The 24,212-nt window shown below is 39.0% G+C and overlaps 1 protein-coding gene across 1 annotated transcript in view; it reads right to left on the reverse strand.

Moving 5' to 3' along the window:
* The window catches only part of LRP2 (LDL receptor related protein 2), a 195,612-nt gene that overhangs the window by 132,958 nt on the left and 38,442 nt on the right, over positions 1 to 24,212 (reverse strand). The window contains exons 2-6 of the mRNA XM_039248803.1: positions 22,833 to 22,940; positions 20,724 to 20,846; positions 13,668 to 13,784; positions 1,988 to 2,098; positions 1,548 to 1,661 (exon numbers count right to left, since the gene is read on the reverse strand). Coding sequence (XP_039104734.1) covers positions 1,548 to 1,661; positions 1,988 to 2,098; positions 13,668 to 13,784; positions 20,724 to 20,846; positions 22,833 to 22,940 — 573 coding nt within the window. The remainder of the gene's footprint in view (positions 1 to 1,547; positions 1,662 to 1,987; positions 2,099 to 13,667; positions 13,785 to 20,723; positions 20,847 to 22,832; positions 22,941 to 24,212) is intronic.

Here is a 24,212-nt window from a genome sequence, read left to right on the forward strand (position 1 = left end):
TCTGAAGTATGTCAACAACAACAACAAAAAGACAACAGCAAAGAACAGGGGGAAAAGGGGAGAAAAAGGGAGAAAACAGAACAGCAAATTTGGGGCAAGGACATGAACTCAGGTGCCAGTCTGTCTCTCAGAATTGGAAACAAGGCAGTATGATATAGGTGGACACAGAACAAAGAATACAGATTGATAAAGGTCAGACAGACATGTCAATGTCCAACATGCCCTTGCTTTATCACCAAGGACTGAAATTGCTATCTAAGATCAAATGATTCTGAGTCACCCATTCCATGTTGTCACATTCTCTTTAAAACAGTCCCTGAAATAAGCCCAGAGGCCAGAAAGGAAATCAAGCATGGCTCATAAAAAGTTAGGGTGATGGGCGCCTGCTTAGTCTCTCAAGCATCCGACTCTGGCTAAGGTCACAGTTCATGAGTTTAAGCTCTGCGTCAGGCTCTGTGCTGACAGCTCAGAACCTGGAACCTGCTTCAGATCCTGTGTCTCCCTCTCTCTCTCTCTCTGCCCCTCCTCCGCTCATGCTCCCCGTCTCTCAAAAATGAATAATTGTTTTAAAAATAATTTTAAAAAGTTAGGGTGATATTGAAAAAAATTTAGCAAGGCCTAGGTGCCAATCAATCAAAACGGGTGTGGTGACAAAAATCAAAACATTCTAGTAGATAAATGACCTCAAAAAAGTGCCAACTAATTTTGTAAAATCAGTAAAACTCTTTCACAGGGACTTTGAACTACATATTCCAATAAAATAAGTCCAGAGTCAGGGCATCTGGGTGGCTCAGTCAGTTAAGCATCCAACTGGCTCAGGCTATAATCTCACGGTCCATGAGTTCAAGCCCTGCATCGGGCTCTGTACAGACAGCTCAGAGCCTGGAGCCTGCTTCGGATTCTGTGTCTCTATCTCTGCCCCTTCCCTGCTTGCACTCTGTCTCTCTCTCTCAAAAACAAATGTTAAAAAAAAAAAACAATTAAAAAAATTAGTCCAGTGCTGGCAACAATGAGGTGATGTGCCTTGCAAGCAATTAAATGGAGAAAAAAAAAAAGTAGGGACAGAGTTAAAAAGTGGAGGCAACAAAACCCACCTGCACGACACTGAAACTTTCCTGTCCCTCCAATTTCAATGTGGTAAGAATTTCAAAGTAAAGAGGAGACCTAGGACCAATGCTATAAGGAAACTTCCTCTCCCTTCGAAGTGCTTCTCTCATTCAAGTACCAAGGTTATCAGACCCATTCCTGAGGTATGGGTAATTTGAGAGCCTAGTGATACAATACACCCTGTACCCTTGTAGCCTAAGAGAAAAAGAATGCACATTGTCCGTCAGCAATCCTTCAACTCTACACAGATCCTTAGAAGATAAAGGAGTCCGGGTCTAACTACACTACTGAAGCTCCTGCCATGGGGCCTAAATGATCTTCTGGCTCCATCTGCCATCAGACATAGTGACTCTTTTGTTTGAAAAGAGTGGTACATTCGTCAGAAAATAACTACGGCAACACTCCTGGCAACCTGACCCAGCTTAAGGAAGTTACCATACCGCAAGAACGCTCATCAGCGCCATCATCACAATCAGGGTAATGGTCACAGACATGGATACGAGGGATGCACACCCCAATGTCACACTGGAACTCGTGTTGTGAACATTCCTGAGCTGTGAAACAAGGTTAACAAGGGCAAGAAGAGAAGTTCAATTGCACTGTAGCCATTTAATTTTACAAGAAGATTCTGCCTCAAGTTTAAAAAGAGATTTTTATTATGCAGCAGCATGCCAGTAAATGTTTAACAATGAATTCTCCAGGAACAAAAAGGCCCGGAGTCAGTGTTTGCCAATTTCCATGGTGCAAATACTCCCACCTCCAAATACTGACTTGAGGCTACCAACATGAATTCACTGAACACAAATTCGAAAAGAGACTGTGTAACTGGCCGGTAGAAATGACTGTGAATACCACTGCACATCTTGGACACGTTACTTACTGCAGTTGCTTTCATCAGAAGAGTCTCGGCAGTCAATGCTCCCATCACATTTCTGACTGCTGTTATAGCAGGCTCCGTTGGCACAGGTAAGCTGTTCACATGTCGGGTAATCTAAAAGAAGGAAAATAACACACAAATCTTAAATTAAGAATTTCTTCTGCAAACACTTCTTCAGTGACTACTACAGGTTAAGACACTAAATGCTGAGCATATACTGGAAAGCAAGAGACCCGGTTCCTTTTGCAAATTACAAACTGGGCTGTATGCTAATGTGGGAGGCACAGAGTTCTATGAGAATGCATAATAGGGGGGAGTCTGGAGCCCAGGGAAGTCTCCCCTGAAGAAGTGACCTATGAGCTCAGAGCTGAGGAATGAGAAGGAATTTAACCTATTTCAAAACGGAACCTTCTTTTACATAATGCAGATAACATCCCAGATAGCTAGTGCGCTACCACACATGCTCTGAGAATGGAAGGGCTGTTTCTTTTTCCAGATGGTTGTTTCCTTTCTGAAAACAGGCTTCTAAGTCAGGAGGGATGGGACCACTCAGTAGCTATTTACTCTTAGTCAAGCTGTTTATCCTCTCAGTTACCACTGCTTTATCTATATATTTGCATAATTTAATGCTTTCTGAAAAGCATATGTACTCTACAAGCACAAGTAACTATTACCACACATGCTATTAATCAGCTGCTTAACTCTGATTTTCTAAGTCACAGTGAAAAAATCAGGATGTCCCTTGCAGGAATAACATGCTGTCAGTCCCCTCCCTGTGTGTCCCCAAACTGGAAACACATAGGAGGGCTACATTCTGGTGGTTGTTTATCTGTTTCTCCTAAAACGTAATGACACCTTCTAAGATCTAGGATCCTGTCTTACCCATTTTAGAATCCCCAACACTTAGTGCAGGGACCGGACTGTTGCTCTAGGTGCTCAAGATATGCTAGATATTGCTATTGACTTATCACAGATGAACTTTTTAGTAAAAAAGCTTTCAAAAACCTTTTTGAACTTATACTGTTTATGGTCTTTCAATATCCTCCTTCTCACAAATTGATATCTTTCTTGGTCGTTTTTTTTTTTTTTTTCATTAAAGATTGTTTGCATCATGATTCTCACATTATCTTCAAATTTCTCCTTAAAGATAAGGTACGCCTTAGATAAGTTCTCAAAGACTAGACAATAGAGTCCTATGGACAGATAATGTCTTAGGTAGTCCTAAAGTCTCCTTCAAGCAGGAGCAGTACACAAAATTCTGTGCTAAAACTACATTAAACTTGTCCTGCATTAACAATTCACACTTTATAAAAGATGGACTCTAAAATGATATTTTTCCATTTTTTGTATAGTAAAAGAAGCACAAAAAAGTAAAAGATGAGATTCTCATCTCCAAAACTTTAAAACTGGAGCACTGAGTGTCTAAATACCTAGACTGCCAAAGTTACATTTAATTAGTCATATAATAAAATGGAAGACATTTCAAAGTAGTTGATTAGAATTTTACATTTTTTCTGAATTATATTTTTAAGTAGTCTAAGAATCAGCTTAGGGTTATTGCTGTCTTTTCATCATTCAGAAGGTATGCATTACGAAATTGCCTTCAAAGGGCCATAGAGCTCTGGTTATTAATTCTCACTTCAAGCGATGCAAGAGATCAGTTGAGTCTGGCCAGCAATTCCCCTCCCCCATGTGCCAGATGGCTCCTAGAGTATGTTGTGTAGCTTTATAAGAGCAGTAGAAAGATCTTAGAAAACTCTGTCTTTGTAATAGATAAGATATCTCTTTGGAGGAAAATTTGTTTGAGCTTGGAGGGTTGACTAACTCACTTAAGGTGATTATCATAGATATGAAGGATCTGGGACAAATATACTGAGCGGATCACTTGTTCTGCCCATCCTGCATTTTGAGAGGCAGCACCATAAAACCAAGAAGGGAAGAACTACAACAGTATCCACTGACAGGACTAAAAAGTTTTCCGACATGCCTCATTCTCCCTAACAAATAACAAGGCCAACTTGATGTTGTCAGGGAGAGTACTGTTATGGCCAGAAGCCAGCTGTTAAACACCCCGAATGAGGAACCAACAGCTTTCTTATCTCCATCCAGGCTGATAATGAATCTCTTCTCAATCAGCCAAGGACCAGCCTCAACTCCTACAAGCCTTCTGGTCTCTTCTGTGCATAGTTCACTGAGGTATATGCCCATAGGGAAGACCGCTTGGAGCACCTGACTCAACTAAATACTGAAAATATTTGGAGACCCACACAGAGGGAATGGTTCCAAACTATTCACACTGAACAAAATAAAAATGAACAGATTCTACTTCCCTTAAAGATTTCTATTACATAATATGTTAATGGGTTTCAATCTACCCCAGGAGATAGAAAGTCACAACACTTTAGGACTGGAGGATATCAAGAATCTTATTTTATGGTTTATTCCCTAACCAGGTCAAGAGTCTAACCTCATAAGGTTTTTCCCATGGAGCAAACCCATCCTGTAGCTGAAGCATCCTGCAAGATGTTAAGAAAAAAATATAAGAAAAGAGATAATGCACAAGAAACCAGAGAAACTCATCCTTATAAGTTTTGTCTTAATGGAAAGACTGACACAAAGTTTATCTGACACAAAAATTCAAGAACACACTTGCTCACACCACCTCTTCCTTCTCCCTTCTTTACTGTCTCCACATGCCAAATGTGTACATGCTTGCTCCCCTACAATTGGGAGCTTCCCCCAAATACATGTAAAATTGGTGCTTGAAGATTTTTAAAATTTTTCTATGCCAATGACTTTATTTGAGGAAGAAAGTTCCATGCCATAGTTCTGTTTAGATCATCAAAGAGGAGGAAGTGGCTTGAAGACCTCATGGACCTCCCAGAATGGAAATCATTCACAACAGAGCAAATTATAAACATTAACACTATTCACTATTCTTTATTATCTTGTTAGGAAGGCTGTGAGTACATTCTAGTCTCAGAATTGGGAAAAATGGTCAAAAAGCACATAGAGAAGACAAATTGATTACAAAGAAATGGGAGACTTCTTAAAGATAGATTATGAAACTTAATATTTAAAGGAAAAGAGAAATTACTGATAAAAGTCCTGCCCAAGATACCCAAGACCTTTCAAGGTCCTAGCCTCATCCTTTAAGTTACTCTGGATCCAAAAAGAGCTAATCCAGTCAAATAGCCAGTGACAGTACTAGCCATCAATAATATATATTGAAACTTATCTAAGTAAGTACTCAATATGTCTGAACTCATTTCATCCTTATAACAACCCTACGGTGTAGGCACTATTACTCCCATTTTATAGATTTCTATTTTATTGATGTTATATATGTGCCTTTCTGCAGCTAAGTAATTTGAAAAAGGTCATACAACTAGTAAATTGGAGAGCCTGATTTCAAATTCAGGCAATGTGGCTTCACCATGCACATCCCTAGCATTACAACAGATATAGCTACTGCTTATAAGCTTCAGAGTATGCAGTAGGAAGAAACAAAAAAATTACAGAAACAAAATGAAATGGAATGAAAGAAACTGAAACTCTTAAAAAGATAGTTGAAAAAGGAAGAGAAATAACCCCAGAGAAAAAACCAAAGTCTTCCTTTCTTCCATTCAGTTTCCCATCCCACGTTGGGAGTCTGAAGAGGTGAGGACAACTCTTGATTTCAGCAAGTAATGGCATATTCTATTAAGGACTTCAATCTGGAATGATCTAGGAATTTGAGGAAACTATGCTAGGAAAGAGAGCTTTCCAGGAGTACCAGAACAAACAAGAGACTCAGTACCAAAAAAATAGACCACAATATAGCAGGGGACTCACTCTACCCCTCCCCAGTTAAATTCAAGTCCCCAAAGTGACTGCTATCATGAACTAGCACCAAGGAAATACAGTAATATACAACAAAACAGGAGGAAAGCATTTCCTGCCACTCTTCAAAAATAGTTTCCAAGAGCTTTCAATAAAAGGCATATACATAAATGTTATAAAATAGAAATAGCAATTCAGCACCTTAAGAAGAAAAAGCAGGGTCACCTGGGTGGCTTGATTGTTTACGAATCTGACTTCAGCTTAGCTCATGATGTCACAATTCTTGAGTTCAAGCCGCACGTCAGGCTCTGGGCTGACAGCTCGGCTTCAGATTCTGTGTCTCCCTCTCTCTCTGCCCCTCCCCTGCTCTCTCTCTCCAAATAAACATTTAAGAGAGAGAGAGAGAAAACAAATACAGTAATCCCAAGGGCTAGTAGCAAAGGACTACCATCAAGTTTAATCCAAGCAGCTTTCAGGAAACTGAAGTCAAAAAAAGGAAACACATTAAGTTACCTAGTTTTCCTTACCCTTCTCTCTTTGAACTACTGGGTCTTAAGTCCTAAATCCCTATTTGATCTCTATCTACGGTGACCTGATGTTACACATACATTAGAAATGTTCCTGAGAAGCCGCTGCAAAGATTTTTGGATCTACAGTAACTTTTTTCCCATGCACAGAACTATCACCAAAATCTGCAAAGGAAGTAAAGATTGACTTAGTTATAAATTCTCAAAAAATAATAAAAATCTGGGGCGCCTGGGTGGCTTAGTCGTTTAAGCATCTGACTTTCACTTAGGTCATGATCTCGCGGTTCATGGGTTCGAGTCCCGCGTCGGGCTCTGTGCTGACTGCCAGCTCAGAGCCTGGAGCCTATTTCAGAGTCTGTGTCTCCCTCTCTCTCTCTGACCCTCCCCTGCTCACGCTGTCTCTCTCTCTCTCTCCTAGAAATAAATAAAAATTTAAAAAATAATAATAAATAATAAATAAATATAAATATATATTTATATATAAATATATATAAATAAATATAAATATAAATATAAAATAATAATAAATAATAAAATAATAATAATAATAAAAATCTCACATGAGCCCTAATACAGGAGTAACTAAGGAACAAGTTGGAAAATCATACATCAAATGCTCCAAAGAATAGTGCAAAGAAGTTAAGATGGCTCTTCAAGGGTGAGCAAATGTTTATAACGTGCACCAGATTTGGTGGTACTAGTTCTACACAGGAATTCGGGGGTATGAGTTTTCATTCCAAGGACACAGCACCTTGGCTCTATTCCTATCTGTTCCTTATAGTGATCCTCCAAGAGTCATCTGGGCAGAATAAACAGGCCAAATTTTAACTGAAGGAACAGGAAGACTACCTGCACCACTAGAATTATGAGAGTGGCCACTTTCAACCATAGCTAGAAATGGCGTGGCTCAGTCCTCCTAGTGGGAAAATGCTCCAAATAATTGAGGGCTCATCAGCAAATCATTGCTGCCTGAAAGTCATTATGCTAAAAGCCAATTATTCTCCAGAGTGTACATTCCTTTTCATCAGAATTTCATTCTATGCAACATACGTTTATTGAAATCCACCTCCCTGGACACTCTGCTAAGAACTGGATAAAGAGATAAACAAAATTACAAGTAGAAATTCCCACAATTTTGGAGGGGCAACTGCGTGGCTCAGTTAGTTAAGTGTTCTCAACTCTTGATTTCGGCTCAGGTCATGATCTCACAAACTGACTGTGAGGAGACTGCTTGAGATTCTCTTTCCCTCTCTCTCCCTCTCTCTCTCCTTCCTTCTCTCTCTCTCTCTCTCAAAATAAATAAATAAATTCCTACAACTTCTAAAAAAATATTTTATTAAATCAGGGCACCTGCATGGCTCAGTCAGTTAACCATCCAACTTCCAGCTCAGGTCATGATCACTCAGTCCATGAGTTCTAAAGCGGAGTCAGGCTCCGTGCTGACAGCTCAGAGCCTGGAGCCTGCTTCAGATTCTGTGTCTCTCTCAGCCCCTCCCCCATTCTTACTCTGTCTTGTCTGTTTCTCTGTCTCTCTCTCTCTGTCTCCCTCTCTCTGACTCTCCCTCTCTCTCAAAAATAAATAAGAGTGACAGTGAGGAGCAATTCTCTGATAATGTGACAGCTGAACAAGAGCCATTAGGCTTAGTAAAACAAGGTCATTGGTGGCGTTGACAAGAATGCTTTCAGGAGATTGGTGGAAAAGTGCTGTTTTCAGTGAGTTCAAGAAAGAAGGTGGAGAGGAAATGGAGGCAGTGATATTAAAGGCAACTCTATGTAACTTCATTACAAAAGAGAGCAAAGAAATTGGGCAAAAGCTAAAAGGGGTCTTGGGATCTTTTAGTAAATATTTATAATGTTCTTGTATGATGGCAATTTGTTTTTTTAAGTTTAAGAGGGAGCATGTGTGCAAGCAAGGGAGGGGCAGAGAGAAGGAAAGAGAATCCCAAGCAGGCTCTGTGGTGACAGCATGGAGCTGGACCCCATGAACCCTGAGATCATGACTTGAGCTGAAAACAAGAGTCTGACACTTAACTGACTAAGCCACCCAGGCACCCCTGATGGTGATTTAAATAAGAAATTTTTATTTCCCCAAGGTTTTGGGGCTCTGAATTCTATCTCTACTGTAAGAACATCAAAAAAAGTGTGTCTGTGACATGATAGGTAAAAGGGGGTCAGTCTCTCTACTTCTGCTTTCTCTCCTGGAGTAAAAAGAGAACGGTAAGAGCAAGGCTTACTGGGTAGCTGAACTGTGGAACTGGGTTTGAAGAAAAGCATGTTCTTTACGGGCCATCATAGTCCATGGAATGATGTGAATCATCCTCTTTATTCCTCTGTTTCCCATTTGGAGTTTCAGCAATTAGATATATAAAGGAAAATGTTTGAATTCTAAAGAACAGAAAGTCAGTAGAAATAAAACTTCATGGACAAAGCAGCCCCAGTTGCAGGCAGACCAAATACTGCTGATTACCAGCAAGAAAGCCTTCATTGTAACAGGGATTTTACCCTTTCTTTGGCATTCCTAAGTATCAAAAGAGAAGTACTGCAAACCAGTGATAATTAGCAATAGTTTTACTCACACCAAAATAACTCTAATATGGTATTTGATAAAAACAAAATAATCTGTTCTCTTAACTAGGAAAAACTGTACTATTTTTGAAACAACTTAAAGTCACTGCAATATACTAACTGAATGACCCATAATTGCTGCATTGTTCTGATGTTTATCTTGGACTCTGCATGAGTGATTTTTCCTTGATGCTAATCCCATTAGAAGTAAAATGGACTGCAGTTTTGAGAGCTTGTTTGGAGGTTCTAGCAGGGGGGCGCAGCTACTATACTCTTGACCGAAGAACGGTCCTTCTCTATCTGGGAAGGTCGTCCTCTTCGACCGAGCGCGCGGCTTCAGGAGGGACGAACATGGAGCGTTAAGGGAGGAAGGGGACACCCGCCTAGCCAGCCAGATCAGCCAAATCAACCCTGGCGATCAATGGGGTGACAGATGTCGCAGCCAGATCGCCCTCACATCCTGGACTGTGGTTTTGAATCTCCTGTTCCTTGAGGGAAAAAAATTAATCGACAAGCTATTCAATAGTAGGTGCGATTTTACAGATAGCCAGACTGTGGAATAAAATAACTTTGGGAACATGAACGTTTACCGGTTTTGCAGCTTGTTATACTACATATATATGGAAATAGTTCTCACAGTAGAATAATAAAAAAATACTTTATGCATTTTGGAACACAGCAGACAAAAAGACAAAGCAATATGAGAAGCTTTCATACAACACAAAATTTATGTCAAGGATAATCTTTTTAGTGGGATCTTACTATGTTTGCCTTCCTCATCATCAGGTCCATTCTCTTCCCTCCCTTCTCCATGCCGCCCTGAGAGAACTCTTACACCCATGTCTTTGTCGTGTAAAAGGAAGGCCTAGAATAGACATAAGGTGCTCTATGTTGGAGCTCAGTATCTTCATCTTAGAAGCTTGAAAGGGTAAGAACTGTACCCTAGGGGTCTGATCTGACAGGCAGGACTATGAACGACAGGGTCAAGCTTCCTGATCCTTTCAAATATTTGGGGAAATGAATTAAGTCCTTCTTTGGAGCTTTTTCAACAAATTTACCATATTTAAGTGATTTCTAGATGCCTAACCTATTTAGACCCCTTCCTGTAGACAATCTTATTTCTGAGAAATATAGAAATGGAAGTCACACTCATAGGCTGATCCTGTGTTTGTCCACAAGTAATGATTCCTACACCATGACAGCAGAAACAATCGAATAAAGTGTCATGTCTCTCAAAAATGATTTCTGGGCAAGCCTTGCTTAATCCTTCATCATACTGTAACATTACAATTCAAAACAACTAATAAACAGCTATTATATTTGAAGTGACATTTAAAATAGCTAAGTATCTCTGTGACTAAATGGATCTTAGCAACAATCATCAGTGACTGATAGTTAGACATTATGTGCCCTCTAATGGAAATATAAACCATTATTTTCAAAGTATTGTCGCCCCTACACACACACACACACACACACACAAACACACACACAAGAAGTCCTTATATCTGTTAAAGCCTCTAGGCTAATGTCATTCTCAACTAGAGTAGTAAAGGGAAATTTTGCTCCCAGAGGACATTTAGCAATTTTGGTTGTCATAAATGGGAGGTACTGCTGGCTTCTAATGGAGAGAGGCCAGGATACTGTTAGACATTCTACAATGTATAAGATAGCTCCCTGGAATAAGGACTTATTGGCCCTTGATGTCATTTGTACCAAAGTTGAGGAACCTTGCTGTAGATATAGCTACCAAAAACTACAAAGGGCAGAAGAACATGTGAAAGGACATCTGGGGATACAATGAGCAAAACCCAGACTATGAGAAATGGAGGACCAGTAATTTGTTTTTTTCACCAAACATATTGCACAGGGTAAACAATGAAATGGAAGGCAAACCTACAAATCAAAAGGCAGCAACTAATTCCAATGAATAGATTTTATTTGGACCTTGCTTTAAATGACACCATAAAAAATAACAACAAACCTTCTGGGGAATTTTAAGAACTGATTATTTTAACAGTTGTTAACTTTTAGGTGTGGTCATGATATTGTTTCAGTCCTTACATTTGAGTTAAATATTGAATTATTTAAAGATAAGATTATGAGCACCTGGGTGGCTCAATCATTAAGCATCTGACTTTGGCTCAGTTCATGATCTCACTGTTCATTAAGTTCAAGTCCCACAGTGGGTGAGCTTGAGCCCCACTTCAGGAAAAACAGGAGTTTGCTTCCAGTGAGCCCACTTCTCTCTCTCTCTCTCTCTCTCTCAATCTCTCTGCCCCTCCTAGGTTTCTCTCTCTCTCTTCCACTCACTCACTTGCACCCTCTCTCTCTCTCTCTCAAAAATAAAATAAAATACAGGCATCTGAGTGTCTCAGTTGGTTAAGCATCCAACTTCAGCTCAGGTCATGATCTAGCAATCCATGAGTTCCAGTCCTCTCTTGGACTCTGTGCTAACAGCTCAGAGCCTGGAGCTGGCTTTGGGCCTCTCCGCTTCTCCCTTTCTGCCCCTCCCCTGCTCATACACTCCCTCTCTCTTTCTCTCTCAAAAATAACTAAACATTTAGAGAAATAAATAAAGATTATATAATGTGTGAAAACTGCTTCAAATTCATAATAATAAAGAGATATAGTTAAGACAAACTTAGCTATGAGTTGGTAATTGATATAACTGGGTTATGAGTCGCCCCTCATAGGAGTTCATTATCAATTCACTCTGCTTTTGATAATATTTAAATCCTGCATGGGCATACAGTTTAGATCTAGGTTAAAGGCCTGAGGAGATGTCATCACAACTACCTTATGTTATTGATGTAAAAGTTGCATAAAATAGTGATTGGTGCCCAGCAAATGACAGCTCTCTTCCTTACTTCCTGCAAGAGTTGCAGACAAAGGGAAAACAAAATGAGGCCAATCTGTCTCCTTATATTAGCACCTTCCAAAGACTTTGATCCAGGCCATTATTTTCTTTCTTGTACAAATCTGGCTGTGGCCGGGAGATCAAAGCACAAAGTATGAAGATTCTTTTCTTAACTTCCTGATTTGTTAGATCTTTTTTATACTCCTCCATAAATAACACCTAGTAATAAATAAATAAGGCAAAGAGAAAAACGAAAGAATACTTCATTACAAAACCCCTCTTTGCATGTGTCAGATTCATCTTAGGGCCATGAACCCTGAAGGATTCATAACTTGTACAATTCCAGGAGCAATTAACTATCATATAAATCTGGCTCTCTTTCCTTAAGAAATCCTCATTGCACCTATTACTTGCACTTAAAAAAATAAACAAAAACTTGATTAAAAATTCCTGCTAAGATATTTTATAAAGCTCACTCGCTTCCTTTCCTTTGCCCCTTTCTATAACAGCTGCCTGCTTGCTCGTACCCAGCCAGCTTTTTTCCGGAAGGTCTACTGGCAAAGTCGTGAGGCGGTGGTACTGGTGGCTTTGGACTTGGCTGCTGGGTGTTCACATGGAATAAATCCAGTCTGTTTCAGTTGCCTTTTATTTTCCCTAGAGTAGCATTCCCTTCAGTTTCATTGCATTTCCAATAAAGCACCCATTTTTATCCACTTGTAAAATAGGGATAAAGACACAGACTGTTGGCTGGTGGCACAGCCTCTAGTTCTCCCTTAAACTTGAACAAAGTAGAACTTTCTCCTTCTGTAAATAAAGTCATGAAGAGCAATCACCAGACTTGGAACCAGAAGATGGATTTAGCCCTAGCTCTGCCACACATTCTCAACCTTAAACAAGCCATTCTACTCTTCGCAATTTTAGTTTATTTATGAAAGAATATTAACACTTGCCCTATTGTCCTCATTGAGGAACCTAATTAAGAATAACAACCAGAATTTACATAACACTTGCAGTTTACAAAATACTATAAAACATATGATTCATCACTATTATTTAGTCAAAAACATTTTCTTCACTTGCTACAATGAAGGATCTATTGTTTGCTTTACAAAGTACTGAGTAAGAGTACTTGACTCATGGATTTGCTATTTTGTGACATTCAGACATACACTACCATCTTTAAAATTACCAGTAATTCTGTAAAATTTCCAAACTGAAAAGAGACCCCAATTAGAGGCAACATAATCTCTTCCAACATTTTAGTTGGAAATTATACCACAACACAACTGTACCAGCAATTCTGCTAGGAAACAGAGATACAAAGACAAATAGCAATATTTTTCTCAAAGAAAAATAAGACCCAAGGGAAGAAAGCAGTAAAGGAGAAGTGGTTTTTTTTTTTTTTTTAAATACACCATGTGTATGGGGTGCCTGAGTTAAGCATCCAACTCTTGATTTCAGCTCAGGTCATGATCTTGCAGTTCGAGAATTCAAACCAATGTAAAGCCTTGGTTTTACAATACCAAAGACAGTTTGGTATTCTGTCTCTCTCCCTCTCTTTATTTGGCCTAGAAATTTAACATAATTCAATAAAACCCAACATTAGCCAAACTGAATTTTGTATTCAATGTATTCAAGAACCTTTCAGGATTCTATGTTAATGTTAAAAGTCTCTTCAAAAAATACAGAAACTTGATGTGCTAAGGCAGAACACACTTAGAATGTCTTGCTAAAAATAGTCTCCTATCAAAATATCACCTCTAATCCACCAAAGAATCTGCCAAGAGATTTCAATAACAAGAGGCATATTGTAGGCATTTCTGTCCATCAACAAATCTAACAAATTGATTAAAATGCCAAAAGGACAAAGGTGAAAGCAAACACAGTGCAAAGACTGAAAGGGACTCACGGCAATCTTTCTCGTCAGTTCCATCTGAGCAGTCTCTGACGTGGTCACACCTGTATTCTTCTGGGATACATTCACCATTGGAGCATGTAATCTGATGGCTTGAGCATGTTCTCCCAGCTGTGAAGGGGAAAAGATATTACTTTATAATTACTGCCAAACACAGAACGATCCACTGACATTTACCAAAGATGAGTGAGGACATTTAAAAGCAAAGGCAGGAGACTATGTTGAAAATACAGTTCATAGGCTCAGAAAGCAGGGTGCCCACCTACCCCAAGTAGACAGCTCACAATGCAAATGCAAAGATACTACTATCAGGATACTATCAAAATGCTCACAGAATCACATCAACACTCAAGCATGTGAGTGTAGACATTTCAGGATCAGCATGTGTTGAGAATACAGTAAGGATTGACAACCAATACAGTAAAAAGGATGAATGAAATAAGAATTTTGCAGATATAGGTAGTAGTCAAGTATTGGCTGAGGTCCCCCTCATCGTAATACTTTTTTAATTTTTTAAACAAAAAGGAACTATGCCAAAGGCTTGTAACAGTGATTATTCTGAGTGATAAAATTATGGGTGATTTTTTTTTCTATAGCTGAGTTTTCTCTATTATACAAGCTTTCTATATGCAACATGTGTCAAATTTATAAACAATTTAAGCTAGCCTGTTTTTATCCTGTGTTGATTAGGGTAGGTAAAATCAGGGCATTGGTAGCTTAAATTGGATGCTGCAAGCTCCATGTGCATGCTATTCGGGAAACCTAAGGCAGAAATTATCATGGGATTTTTCAACTATCCACATAAAAAGAGAAGCATTTGGGTGAAATGCGATTCTCTGGGAAAAAAATTATCCTCATCAAATGGAAGAAAAAAGATTTCCCCTGAATTTTTAGTTTCCTATACTGCTATACAGTAAAGATATTGGCAAAATTTGGTTTCCTGATGAAATTATATCTGTCAAGGGGTGTGTCATCATCTAAACTTTCTTAAAAACCTTTCTAAAAGACAAGTGGATAATCACAGTTTTAGAGCTGACCTTGAGATTCAAACATATAAAGATTATCATGTGATAAGACATTCCATGTTCAATTAATTATATCTTTCTTGTCATCTTCTTCCTTCTTTCTTTTTAAGAAAATTGTTTCATTATGAATGTGTGATGTAATACTTGAATAGCAAACAAGATTTTTCCAGTCATCCTATTTCTTTTTTTTTTTTTTAAAATGTTTTATTTATTTCTAGGAGAGAGAGACAGCGTGAGCAGGGGAGGGTCAGAGAGAGAGGGAGTCACAGACAGAAAGAGGCTCCAGGCTCTGAGCTGGCAGTCAGCACAGAGCCCGACGCGGGGCTCGAACCCACGAACCGTGAGATCATGACCTAAGCGAAAGTCGGACGCTTAACCGACTAAGCCACCCAGGCGCCCCTCCAGTCATCCTATTTCTGACACTTTGACAATGTGATTTCATATTTTCTCCCAGTACCTTGTATTAATAAAGTTAGAATAGATGAACTTTTCTAAAAGTCACTTAAATGTCTGAATTCAACGCAAAGCAGACACAGTTTTATCTAAGTCTAAAATGATTAATACTTTCTCTTAATCCTTTAAAAACAATTTTTTTTTATGTCTTTATTTTATTTTGAGAGAGACAGAGAGCAAGCAAGGGAGGGGCAGAGAGAGAGGGAGACACAGAATCTGAAGCAGGCTCCAGGCTCTGAGCTGTCAGCACAGAGCCCAACACAGGGCTCGAACCCACAGACTGTGAGATCATGACCTAAGCAAAAGTCGGACGTTTAACCGACTAAGCCACCCAGGCACCCCTCTCTTCATTCTTAAAGGCTTAAATTCCCATATAAAATTGCCATATAAAATTAAAGAAACTTTTAAATTTATTTTTTTTAATTTTGATTGATTGATTGATTGAGAGAGAGAGTGAGAGAAGGAAGAACAGAAAGAGAAGAAAGAGAGAGCATCCCAAGCAGGCTCCACACTGTCAGTGCTCATGACCTGAGCCAAAATCAAGAATTCGAGACTCAAATGACTGAGCCACTCAGGTGCCCCTAAAGAACATGTTTTTTATTCCCAAAAAGGCAAGTCATGAGTAGTAGCAGTAGTAATAAAATATGCAGAAAAACTAAATCAGGTGCTTGTCTTCTTAAACTGATGCCCAAAGCAATTCTATATTTTGTGCTCAACTTTTCAAAGGGGTTTATGAAGGAGCAATTAAAAGTTCATTCAAACACAGAAAAATGACAAATTAAAATCATATGGTTCCATGAACCAGTCTGATGTGAGAATTCACTTATTTACTCATTACATAAACATCTACTGGGGGCCTATTACATGCCACAAAGTACACCAATAATGAGAATATAATGAAGAATGAGGCACACTCCCTACTCTCAAGGATCTCTTGGTTTTCTATGGGACTAAGAAATTTATTAGAATTTATTAGAGGGGTGTCTGAGTGGCTCTGTTGGTTATGTGTCCAACTCTTGATTTCAGCTCAGGTCATGATCTCACAGTTCATGAGTTTAAGCCTCGCGTCGGGTCTGTTTTGACAACTCAGAGTCTGCTTGAGATTCTCTCTCTCCCTCTCTTTCTCTCTCCTGCTAGTGTGCTCACTCTCTCTCTCAAAATAAATAGTTTTTAAAGAATTAATTAAAAACAGTGATGAAAGTGAATTATAGAAGGATCAGGGAGAGGTGCCTAATTCACTCTGAGATGAGAGTGTCAACAGGGACAACTTCCTTTAGGAGGTAACACCCCACCTGGGCCTTATAGGAGAAGCAGTGAGGTTAGCAAGGTCAAAAGGAAAGAAAGAAGGACAGTCTGGCAAAAAGCATTCAGGCAGCATGCACAGAGGTGAAAGAGGGACACAGCACCATATGCCCAAAGGAACTACAAGCACTGCTGTGACCCCACATAGGAATTTCAAGACATGAATGGCAAGAGAGACATGGAAAGATAAGCACTGGCCGTATCACAGAAGTCACTGTAAAACATGTTACCATGTTAAGAAGCTGTAGCTTTCTTCTTGGGATGCATAGCGAGATACCCAAGTTTTGGTTAAATATTTGTAGTATGAGTGTCAGAGAGAACCTAAAGAGGCACAGGACTAGAGGTGGGGAGGCCAATCCAGAGGCTGCTGCAGTCACACTGTTAAGAGATACTGGAAGTGATGCTATAAATGGGAAAGAGATGAACTTCAGAGACATTACGCCAGGCTAAATGAAGAGCAGAAGAATGAAGAATAATTCCAAATTTCTAGCTTGGGTGCCTAAGGGATTGTGATATACTTTCCATGCTAATTGAGTACATCTTTAATGTCACTAACAGCCATCTTTATTCTTGCTCTAATGCTGTTGTTATGAAATATGTTTCATAAAATTCTAGATTAACAAGGAAAAAGACGTCACTCTGCCTATTTCTAGTAGTTTAAGACCGATGTTGTATTTTCTGCTAGTAACTTATAGTGAGGTTTGTTTTTTTTTATTTCTTTAAAAAGACAGGAAGGGGTGCCTGGGTGGCTTAGTTGTTTGGGCACACAACTTCAGCTCAGGTCATGATCTCACAGCTCATGGGTTCAAGCCCCGTGTCAGGCTCTGTGCTGACAGCTCAGAGCCTGGATCCTGCTTCGGATTCTTTGTCTCCTTCTCTCTCTGCCCCTCCCCTACTCATGCTCTTTCTCTCTCTCTCTCCCTCTCAAAAATAAATATTTAACAAAAATTTTAAGAATAATCCATGTTAGATAAGTAAACAAACAAACCAGTTCAGGAGAGATTATTAATCCCACTTGGGACACCTTGAATTAGAGGCATCCTGGAGATCTACAACAGGCAGTTGAATATGCAAGACTGATGTGTGGGCAAGAAATCTGGGTCATAAGTAAGCATAGATTTGTGTTATCACTAGCCCATCTAGATTTATCAAAATCATGAGGTTGGTTGAAATTATCCTGGAAAAGCATTGAGTAAGAGGAGTTGCTAACTGCAGGGCACTAAGCAACAGCCATAGTCATGGGCTGAGTAGAAGAAGAATACAAAATGGAATGATCAAAGCAGTTCAGAAAAGAACCAGGACAATGAGGAGTCATGGCAGCTAAGACAGTAGTGTCAAGAAGGAGGGAATGATTGCCAAAGTCAAGTGCAACAGAAAAGTCCATCCAACTTTGAGAAAGGAAAAATGCCCACTCTGCTTAACAATCAAGTATTCCCTGGTGACCTTAGTGAATATAGTGGTGGCATATTCTATCTGTAGCTAAAGGATGTCTAATAAAGAATTTTATAACATCAAAAATGCAAGAATTACACTGTGAAATCCATACTCATTTAAAGTAGCATGTAACATTGCTTATAAATTATTGCTATAGGAGCACCTGGGTGGCTCAGTTGGTTAAGCATCCGATTCTTGATTTCGGCTCAGGTCAGGATCTCACAGTTCAGTGTGTGGGATTGAGCCCCACTTTAGGCTCTGTACAAACAGCTAAGAGCCTGTTTAGGATTCTCTTTCTCCCTTTCCCTCTCTCTCTCTCTCTCTGCCCTTCCCCTGATCATACTCTCAAAAATAAATATTTTTAAAAATTAAATAAATAAATTTCCGCTATAATGCTTTTTCCAGTCTCTTTTCCCAAGTGGTTGTTCTTAGAAGTCCACATCCCTCTGTAAATGTTATTATTGGCAAGGGGTTATCCATTACATTGTATCACAATCCACAGCTCACCTTTCTTCCTACTTTGTGTGGGGATCAAGGGAAAATAGAACCAAAATGGTATATCTAGCCAAAAGATAAATAACTCATCACTCATTAATTCATTCAGTACTCACTTGTCAAGAACCTACTATCTGCTAAACAAAACAACAAGCCTTAGGGATCTGAGCTGAATCATATCCACTGCTCTCCAGAGATTCCCAATCTAGCCCCATCCTGTTCTCATTCAGTACTCACTATCTGCGAGTCATCCCTTCTTTCCCCTAGGACCTTTTAGGGGTTGGCCAGAAAATAGTTTTGGCGCAGACAGATTTCCTACAAACAAAGATTTCTTCCTGTGTCCTATTATGCCTGGCACTTTTAATTCCTCTCTTCACTACTTCTGAACGATCATCTCCCATCTCCCTTTCTCAGATCTGCTTGTCCCCTTTTGGGGTTCCACATCACATCCTGAAACATAACTGGATCTCATCTGGACATTCCATGCTCCTGTTTGGCCTTGATTAGCTCAAGGTCTCAAGATTGTCATTTGTCACCACCACCACCCTCCACACCCCTAACACAGTTTGCTGGTTTCTCCTTGATCACTTTGTCCCAAATATCACCATCACTTTGTTGCTGAAAGACCCCATGACCAACACTGACAAGCCCTAACCAGCTGTTTATACAGTCTTCATTTTAGGTTTAAACCAAAGTCAAACTGGGTATTTTGAGAATTCCTATTCTTTTCCTCAAAAGACCCTTGGCTCTACTGAAAAGAGTTCTCAGTCAATGCTGGACTCAAAAGTCCTGGGCTAAATTCCAAGTTCTTATAAATGAATCCAGGACCAACTGAAGACCACAGAATCTCCATTGCTAGTCATATAATGACTAAACAAGTTCTCACATGAAGTAGCCATCAAAAACATCTGTTTCTTCTTTGATCTTTTTGGACAATGACTGTAAAAATGCCAAAAGGATCTTGGCTGACTCTTAAAATCAAACACAAAGTGATGATAGATGTCTATGATCTGTGGGATGTGTATTTAATGAAACAAAATGTAGGGGAGACTTAAAGGTAAATGCCACACAGTGATCAGAGCTAGACTCTTCCTCAGGACAATTGGGGTCAAGAGCCTGAAGTGGTTCCTTACGGTCAGATATCTGCTCTCTAATTTCCATCTCAGTCTAACCTAGATGTCTAAAAGGTCTTTGGTTTTTTATTTTGGGGGCTTGGGGTGGGGTTGTCTTAAACGCACACAGACACACACACACACACAGACACACACACACACACACAGACACACACACACAGAAGTTGACATTAGAATTATAACAATGCAAATTCCAAGACTTCTGCAGCTTTCATGCCATCACAAAAAGCCAACAGGCTAAATAATGATGGCAGAGCAGAAAAGTGAGAGAAAATTGGTCGATAATTTATTGTGTTGGGAATTCATCAACCCTGGAACAACAATACATTTAGCTTCTTAGTGTGTAAGGTAATAAATTTCCCCTTTGCTTAACTTTTATGAGATGGGCTTTTCATTCTTTGCAATCAAAAACATCCTCACTGATACAGGAATAATTTTTAATTATACAATTATCCTTAATAGAAAAAACAAAGAAATGCTACACATGGCGTATTTCTCATATGCTGCCATCGAATATTTACCCAAGATTCCTCTCTCATCCAAAACTATTTTCAAGCCCACTTCAAACTTTTACAGGTTGATCCCAAAGAAATTAGAATGGCAGTTTCTTCCAGTTTCCTGTCCTGAACTCCCTCAGTGTTCAGGAAAGCAACAGCTACCAAGGTCTTCCTCATTGCCATTCCCTCATTCCCTCATTCCCTCCTTCCCTCCTTGTTACAGCTCATCTCATCTGATGCAGACTATACCAGTAATCACTTTTACAACAACCAACAATGCTTCCAACAAACCTCACTATGAGCCCCACTGCCACTTAATCAAAGAGAAGGTAGTTTAACACCGAAGCAGGAGGGGTAGATGGTTAGTATGCAGCGCACACCGCAGGACACCAAAGAACTGTTCAGCTGCCAACCACACATATGAAGACTGCCCCCCCCAAAGAAACCAATAAATGTTTCATTTCTTTACTGAGTGTGATACAGTCTTAATTACATACTGAGAACTTGTCCCGTTTCCAAATTGCTGAGGAATATTGTAGAATTCTTCAGCTCATTCACACTTTCGATATCATCTCACCCTGAGTGAGATTGCCAGCATAGGTTCCCCCTGTGATTTGAGCTCCAATTCACCATTTATAAAGAATCATCTCATTATTATTGTTCGATTTTATGTGCCGGGGGCCAAAACAAAATTTCTCTGTAAACACTTACGGCAATGTTGATGTTCATCGGAGCCATCCTCACAGTCCTGGTCATTGTCACACTCCCAGAAGTTAGGGATGCACAGACCTTCAGCCTGACACAGGAACTGGTTTGAGCTGCAAGAAGGGGGAGCTAAAACAAACCAGAAAAAGGACTCAACTCATTGTGTAAACACCCACCCTATCATACCAACAAGCTTCAAAACATACTTCAAAACAATCTGTGTCAACCCTTGCTTAATATATTTGATAGTAAATAGTAAACAATCTTATAAAAGAATCTGTGGACTCTAATCAGCATTCAAAGCCAAATAATCTCAGCAAGGGCATCACAACAAACTGATGATGCAAATCAATACAAAAACACAAAGAATAAAACAAACAGCCAAAACACATCCATACAAAGCCATGACAAAAATTATTAAATTAAAATTTTAATTTAAATACAAATTAACCATGAGTTATTGTTAAACTATTTGAAATGTTTTGTAATAACTAATAGTAAAGCATCATGATGAGCTGAAAAAAACATGCTATTCAGAAATGAAGACCCAGAATGGAATAATTATTATTTCTATAATTTTCTTGCCTTAGGATCTTTGGAGGGTTCTCTGAACCTCAACATATGCACCATAAAATGGGGACTATATCTCATAATTTGCTACAAAAAAAATAAATTAAATATAATTTGTGTGCAAGTGAAGTATAATCTTAGCTGCTACCACCACTGTCGTTGGTACGGATTGTTATGGAACATTGTTATTGCACTAACAATCTCTAAAGAGTTGTGGGTAGAACTGTTTATTCCAGAACACATAGTTCTTGCTTTTCTGCTCTGGTGTTTAATCTAAAAATGAACTCAGCAGTCCCATAGGAAGCAAACAAACAGATAGCACATGATCATGTCTCTGCAAATAGAAGTACTCCCTTGCTTAAAATGTGATTCACGGGGGGTGCCTGAGTGGCTCAGTCGCTTAAGCATCTGACTTCGGCTCAGGCCATGATCTCACGGCTCGTGGGTTTGAGCCCCGCGTTGGGCTCTGTGCTGACAGCTAGCTCAGAGCCTGGAGCCTGCTTCAGATTCTGTGTCTCCCTCTCTCTCTGGCCCTCCCCTGATCATGCTGTCTCTCTCTCTCTCTCTCTCTCTCAGAAATAAATAAAACATTTTAAAAAATGTGATTCACGGACTAGCACCATGAGCATCACATGGGAGCTGGTAAATGCAGAATCTTAGGTCCCACTCCAAATGCAAAATCCGCACATCAACCAGCTCCCCAGGTTGTTCCATTTGTGCATGGAAATTTGAGAAGCGCCCCACCCTTCTCATTTTCAAGTGCATCACGATCCAAACACTACACCAAAGTTTCTTCTTTTGTGCCACAGGATGGCCAACAATTGAAATCAAAATTTATCTTTCCCCTATTTCTTGGTTTTCAGATGATAACCCTTGTGTGTTCACTAATCAGAATGAATGAAATTGCAGTAGTGTGATTGATCACCTACGGCAAGCTGGGAAAGCAAATTTGTGCAGGAAGGAGGATTTTAATGAATGATTCAACTTCACTACGCCTGTTTCCTAATCTGAAACCTATCTCAGAATACTGAGAGAACTAAATGAAGAAATACATGTGAATATATGTGAAAGGGATTATATTATTAAATTTTGGGTCTACAATATTATTGTGTTTTTAAACATAATTTTTTAAAACATAAGACCACACTAACCTGTTCTGTGATCTCTTTGTGTAATTTGCACAAATTACACAATGTCCTTTATACAAAAACAGACTCTTCCTTGAATTACAAATCACAGTTGGTGCACAAAATTTCCAGAGTGAATAATCTGAAATACTTATATTATAGGCTTTAGAAACACTAATCTGTTTCCATATCAACATCATGGGAAAAGGGTAAGATAGAAATGGATGTGATTTGAACCCCTTCCTCCAAACGAACTAAAAGAATCATTAATGCCATCAGTTCTCTATTCACTCAAGACTTGAGCCCAGTCCTGAATCTATCACTAAAGGTACAATTCTTTGTCTTTGGTACAGCTGAATTCACAAGGAAACACTTAGGTTCCTCAAAACAGAGCCTGGTCCGGCCCCTCCTCACTTACAGCAACCAGCTTCATCCGTGTCATCCAGGCAGTCTCTGGTCCCATCACACCTCCAGGATACAGGGATACACTGCCCGTCTTCACAGCGAAAATGTTCACTGTCACATTCTGGTAACACCACATGCAAAAGAAAAGCGGTTTAAAAATTTACCCACACAGATATTTCAAAGAAATACAAGTGTCGAGAACTGAGTGATACAATCAAAGAAATACAAGTGTTTTATACAAATGAAAATTTTTTCAATGAATTAATAATCAAAAGAATGCAAACTGTTTATAAAATTAAGAAAACATTCTTATAATGATTATTATGTTATCTGTTTCAAGATCTGCAGGAAGATGGTCATTTTTGTACACAGCTGAGAAGAGTGTACCTCAACGTAACCAATCTGGAAAGCAATTTGACAACAACGTATCTTGCTTTTTAAAAGTGCTTTTCTGAGTTCCTTTATTTTTAGGTATCCCCACTCCTTTCCCCCTAAAGAAGTAATCAGAGAATCAGACAAAGATTTACATATGCAGATTTTAATCACAGAATTCCTTATAATAAATTGCAAGCTGCCTAGATGTTCAATAATTTCAAAAAAAGATAAAATTTTCTTATATCTTTATATTAACATATTAAGAACTCATTAAAATAATTATGTAGACTTCTAGATGATTTGGATAAAAACTTATATTATCTAACAAAGATAAAGATATGGAGAAAAAAGTGTAGAAAAAGACCAGAATGTTATTGGTGGTTATCTCTGATTGATAACATCATGAGTAACTTCTCATTTGCTTGATTGTGCCTTTTATCAGTTCTTCGCCCTTTGTTTTTTTAAGTCCCTTTTTATTACTAAATCATACACAGCAATTTATGGTCCTACATTCATAGATTCAGACCAATATTTTGGCTTTCTGTTGAACTAATTTTAGGATGCCAGATCTGTAAGCTCATCTCTGCTTGCTTTTTAAGCCAAAAAGAAAGAAAAAAAAAAAAAAGAAAAAGAAAAATCTCTGTACCCAACCAGAGTATACAAATTTGGCCCCCAAAGTTACTGCATTCCCAAACAGCAGTGATATCCCCTAGTGATACCAGAAAGAGAATATAACTTAGACAAGTTTATTTATTCAACCAATAAGACCAGCAATTATCCTGGGTCTCCCCAAGGGACTAATTTGGCAGTTGGAAATCCTTTGAGTTTCCCCAAATATCTGACCAGTGACTTCCCCATGTATTCTGAGCCAAGTAGGAAGCTTTTTTGAAGAAAACAGCCAATATCAGCCCAACTTGGAGAAGATGCAGAAATATTTTTTCACAAGCCCAACGCAGTAGAGGAGTAATTTGGGGAGTTGAAAGAATACAATTATTCTCCCCAGGTATTTAAGTGATCA

The sequence above is a fragment of the Hyaena hyaena genome, unplaced genomic scaffold (assembly GCF_003009895.1).
Source record: "Hyaena hyaena isolate Hyena2069 unplaced genomic scaffold, ASM300989v1 scaffold_317, whole genome shotgun sequence".
Lineage (NCBI taxonomy): Eukaryota > Metazoa > Chordata > Mammalia > Carnivora > Hyaenidae > Hyaena > Hyaena hyaena.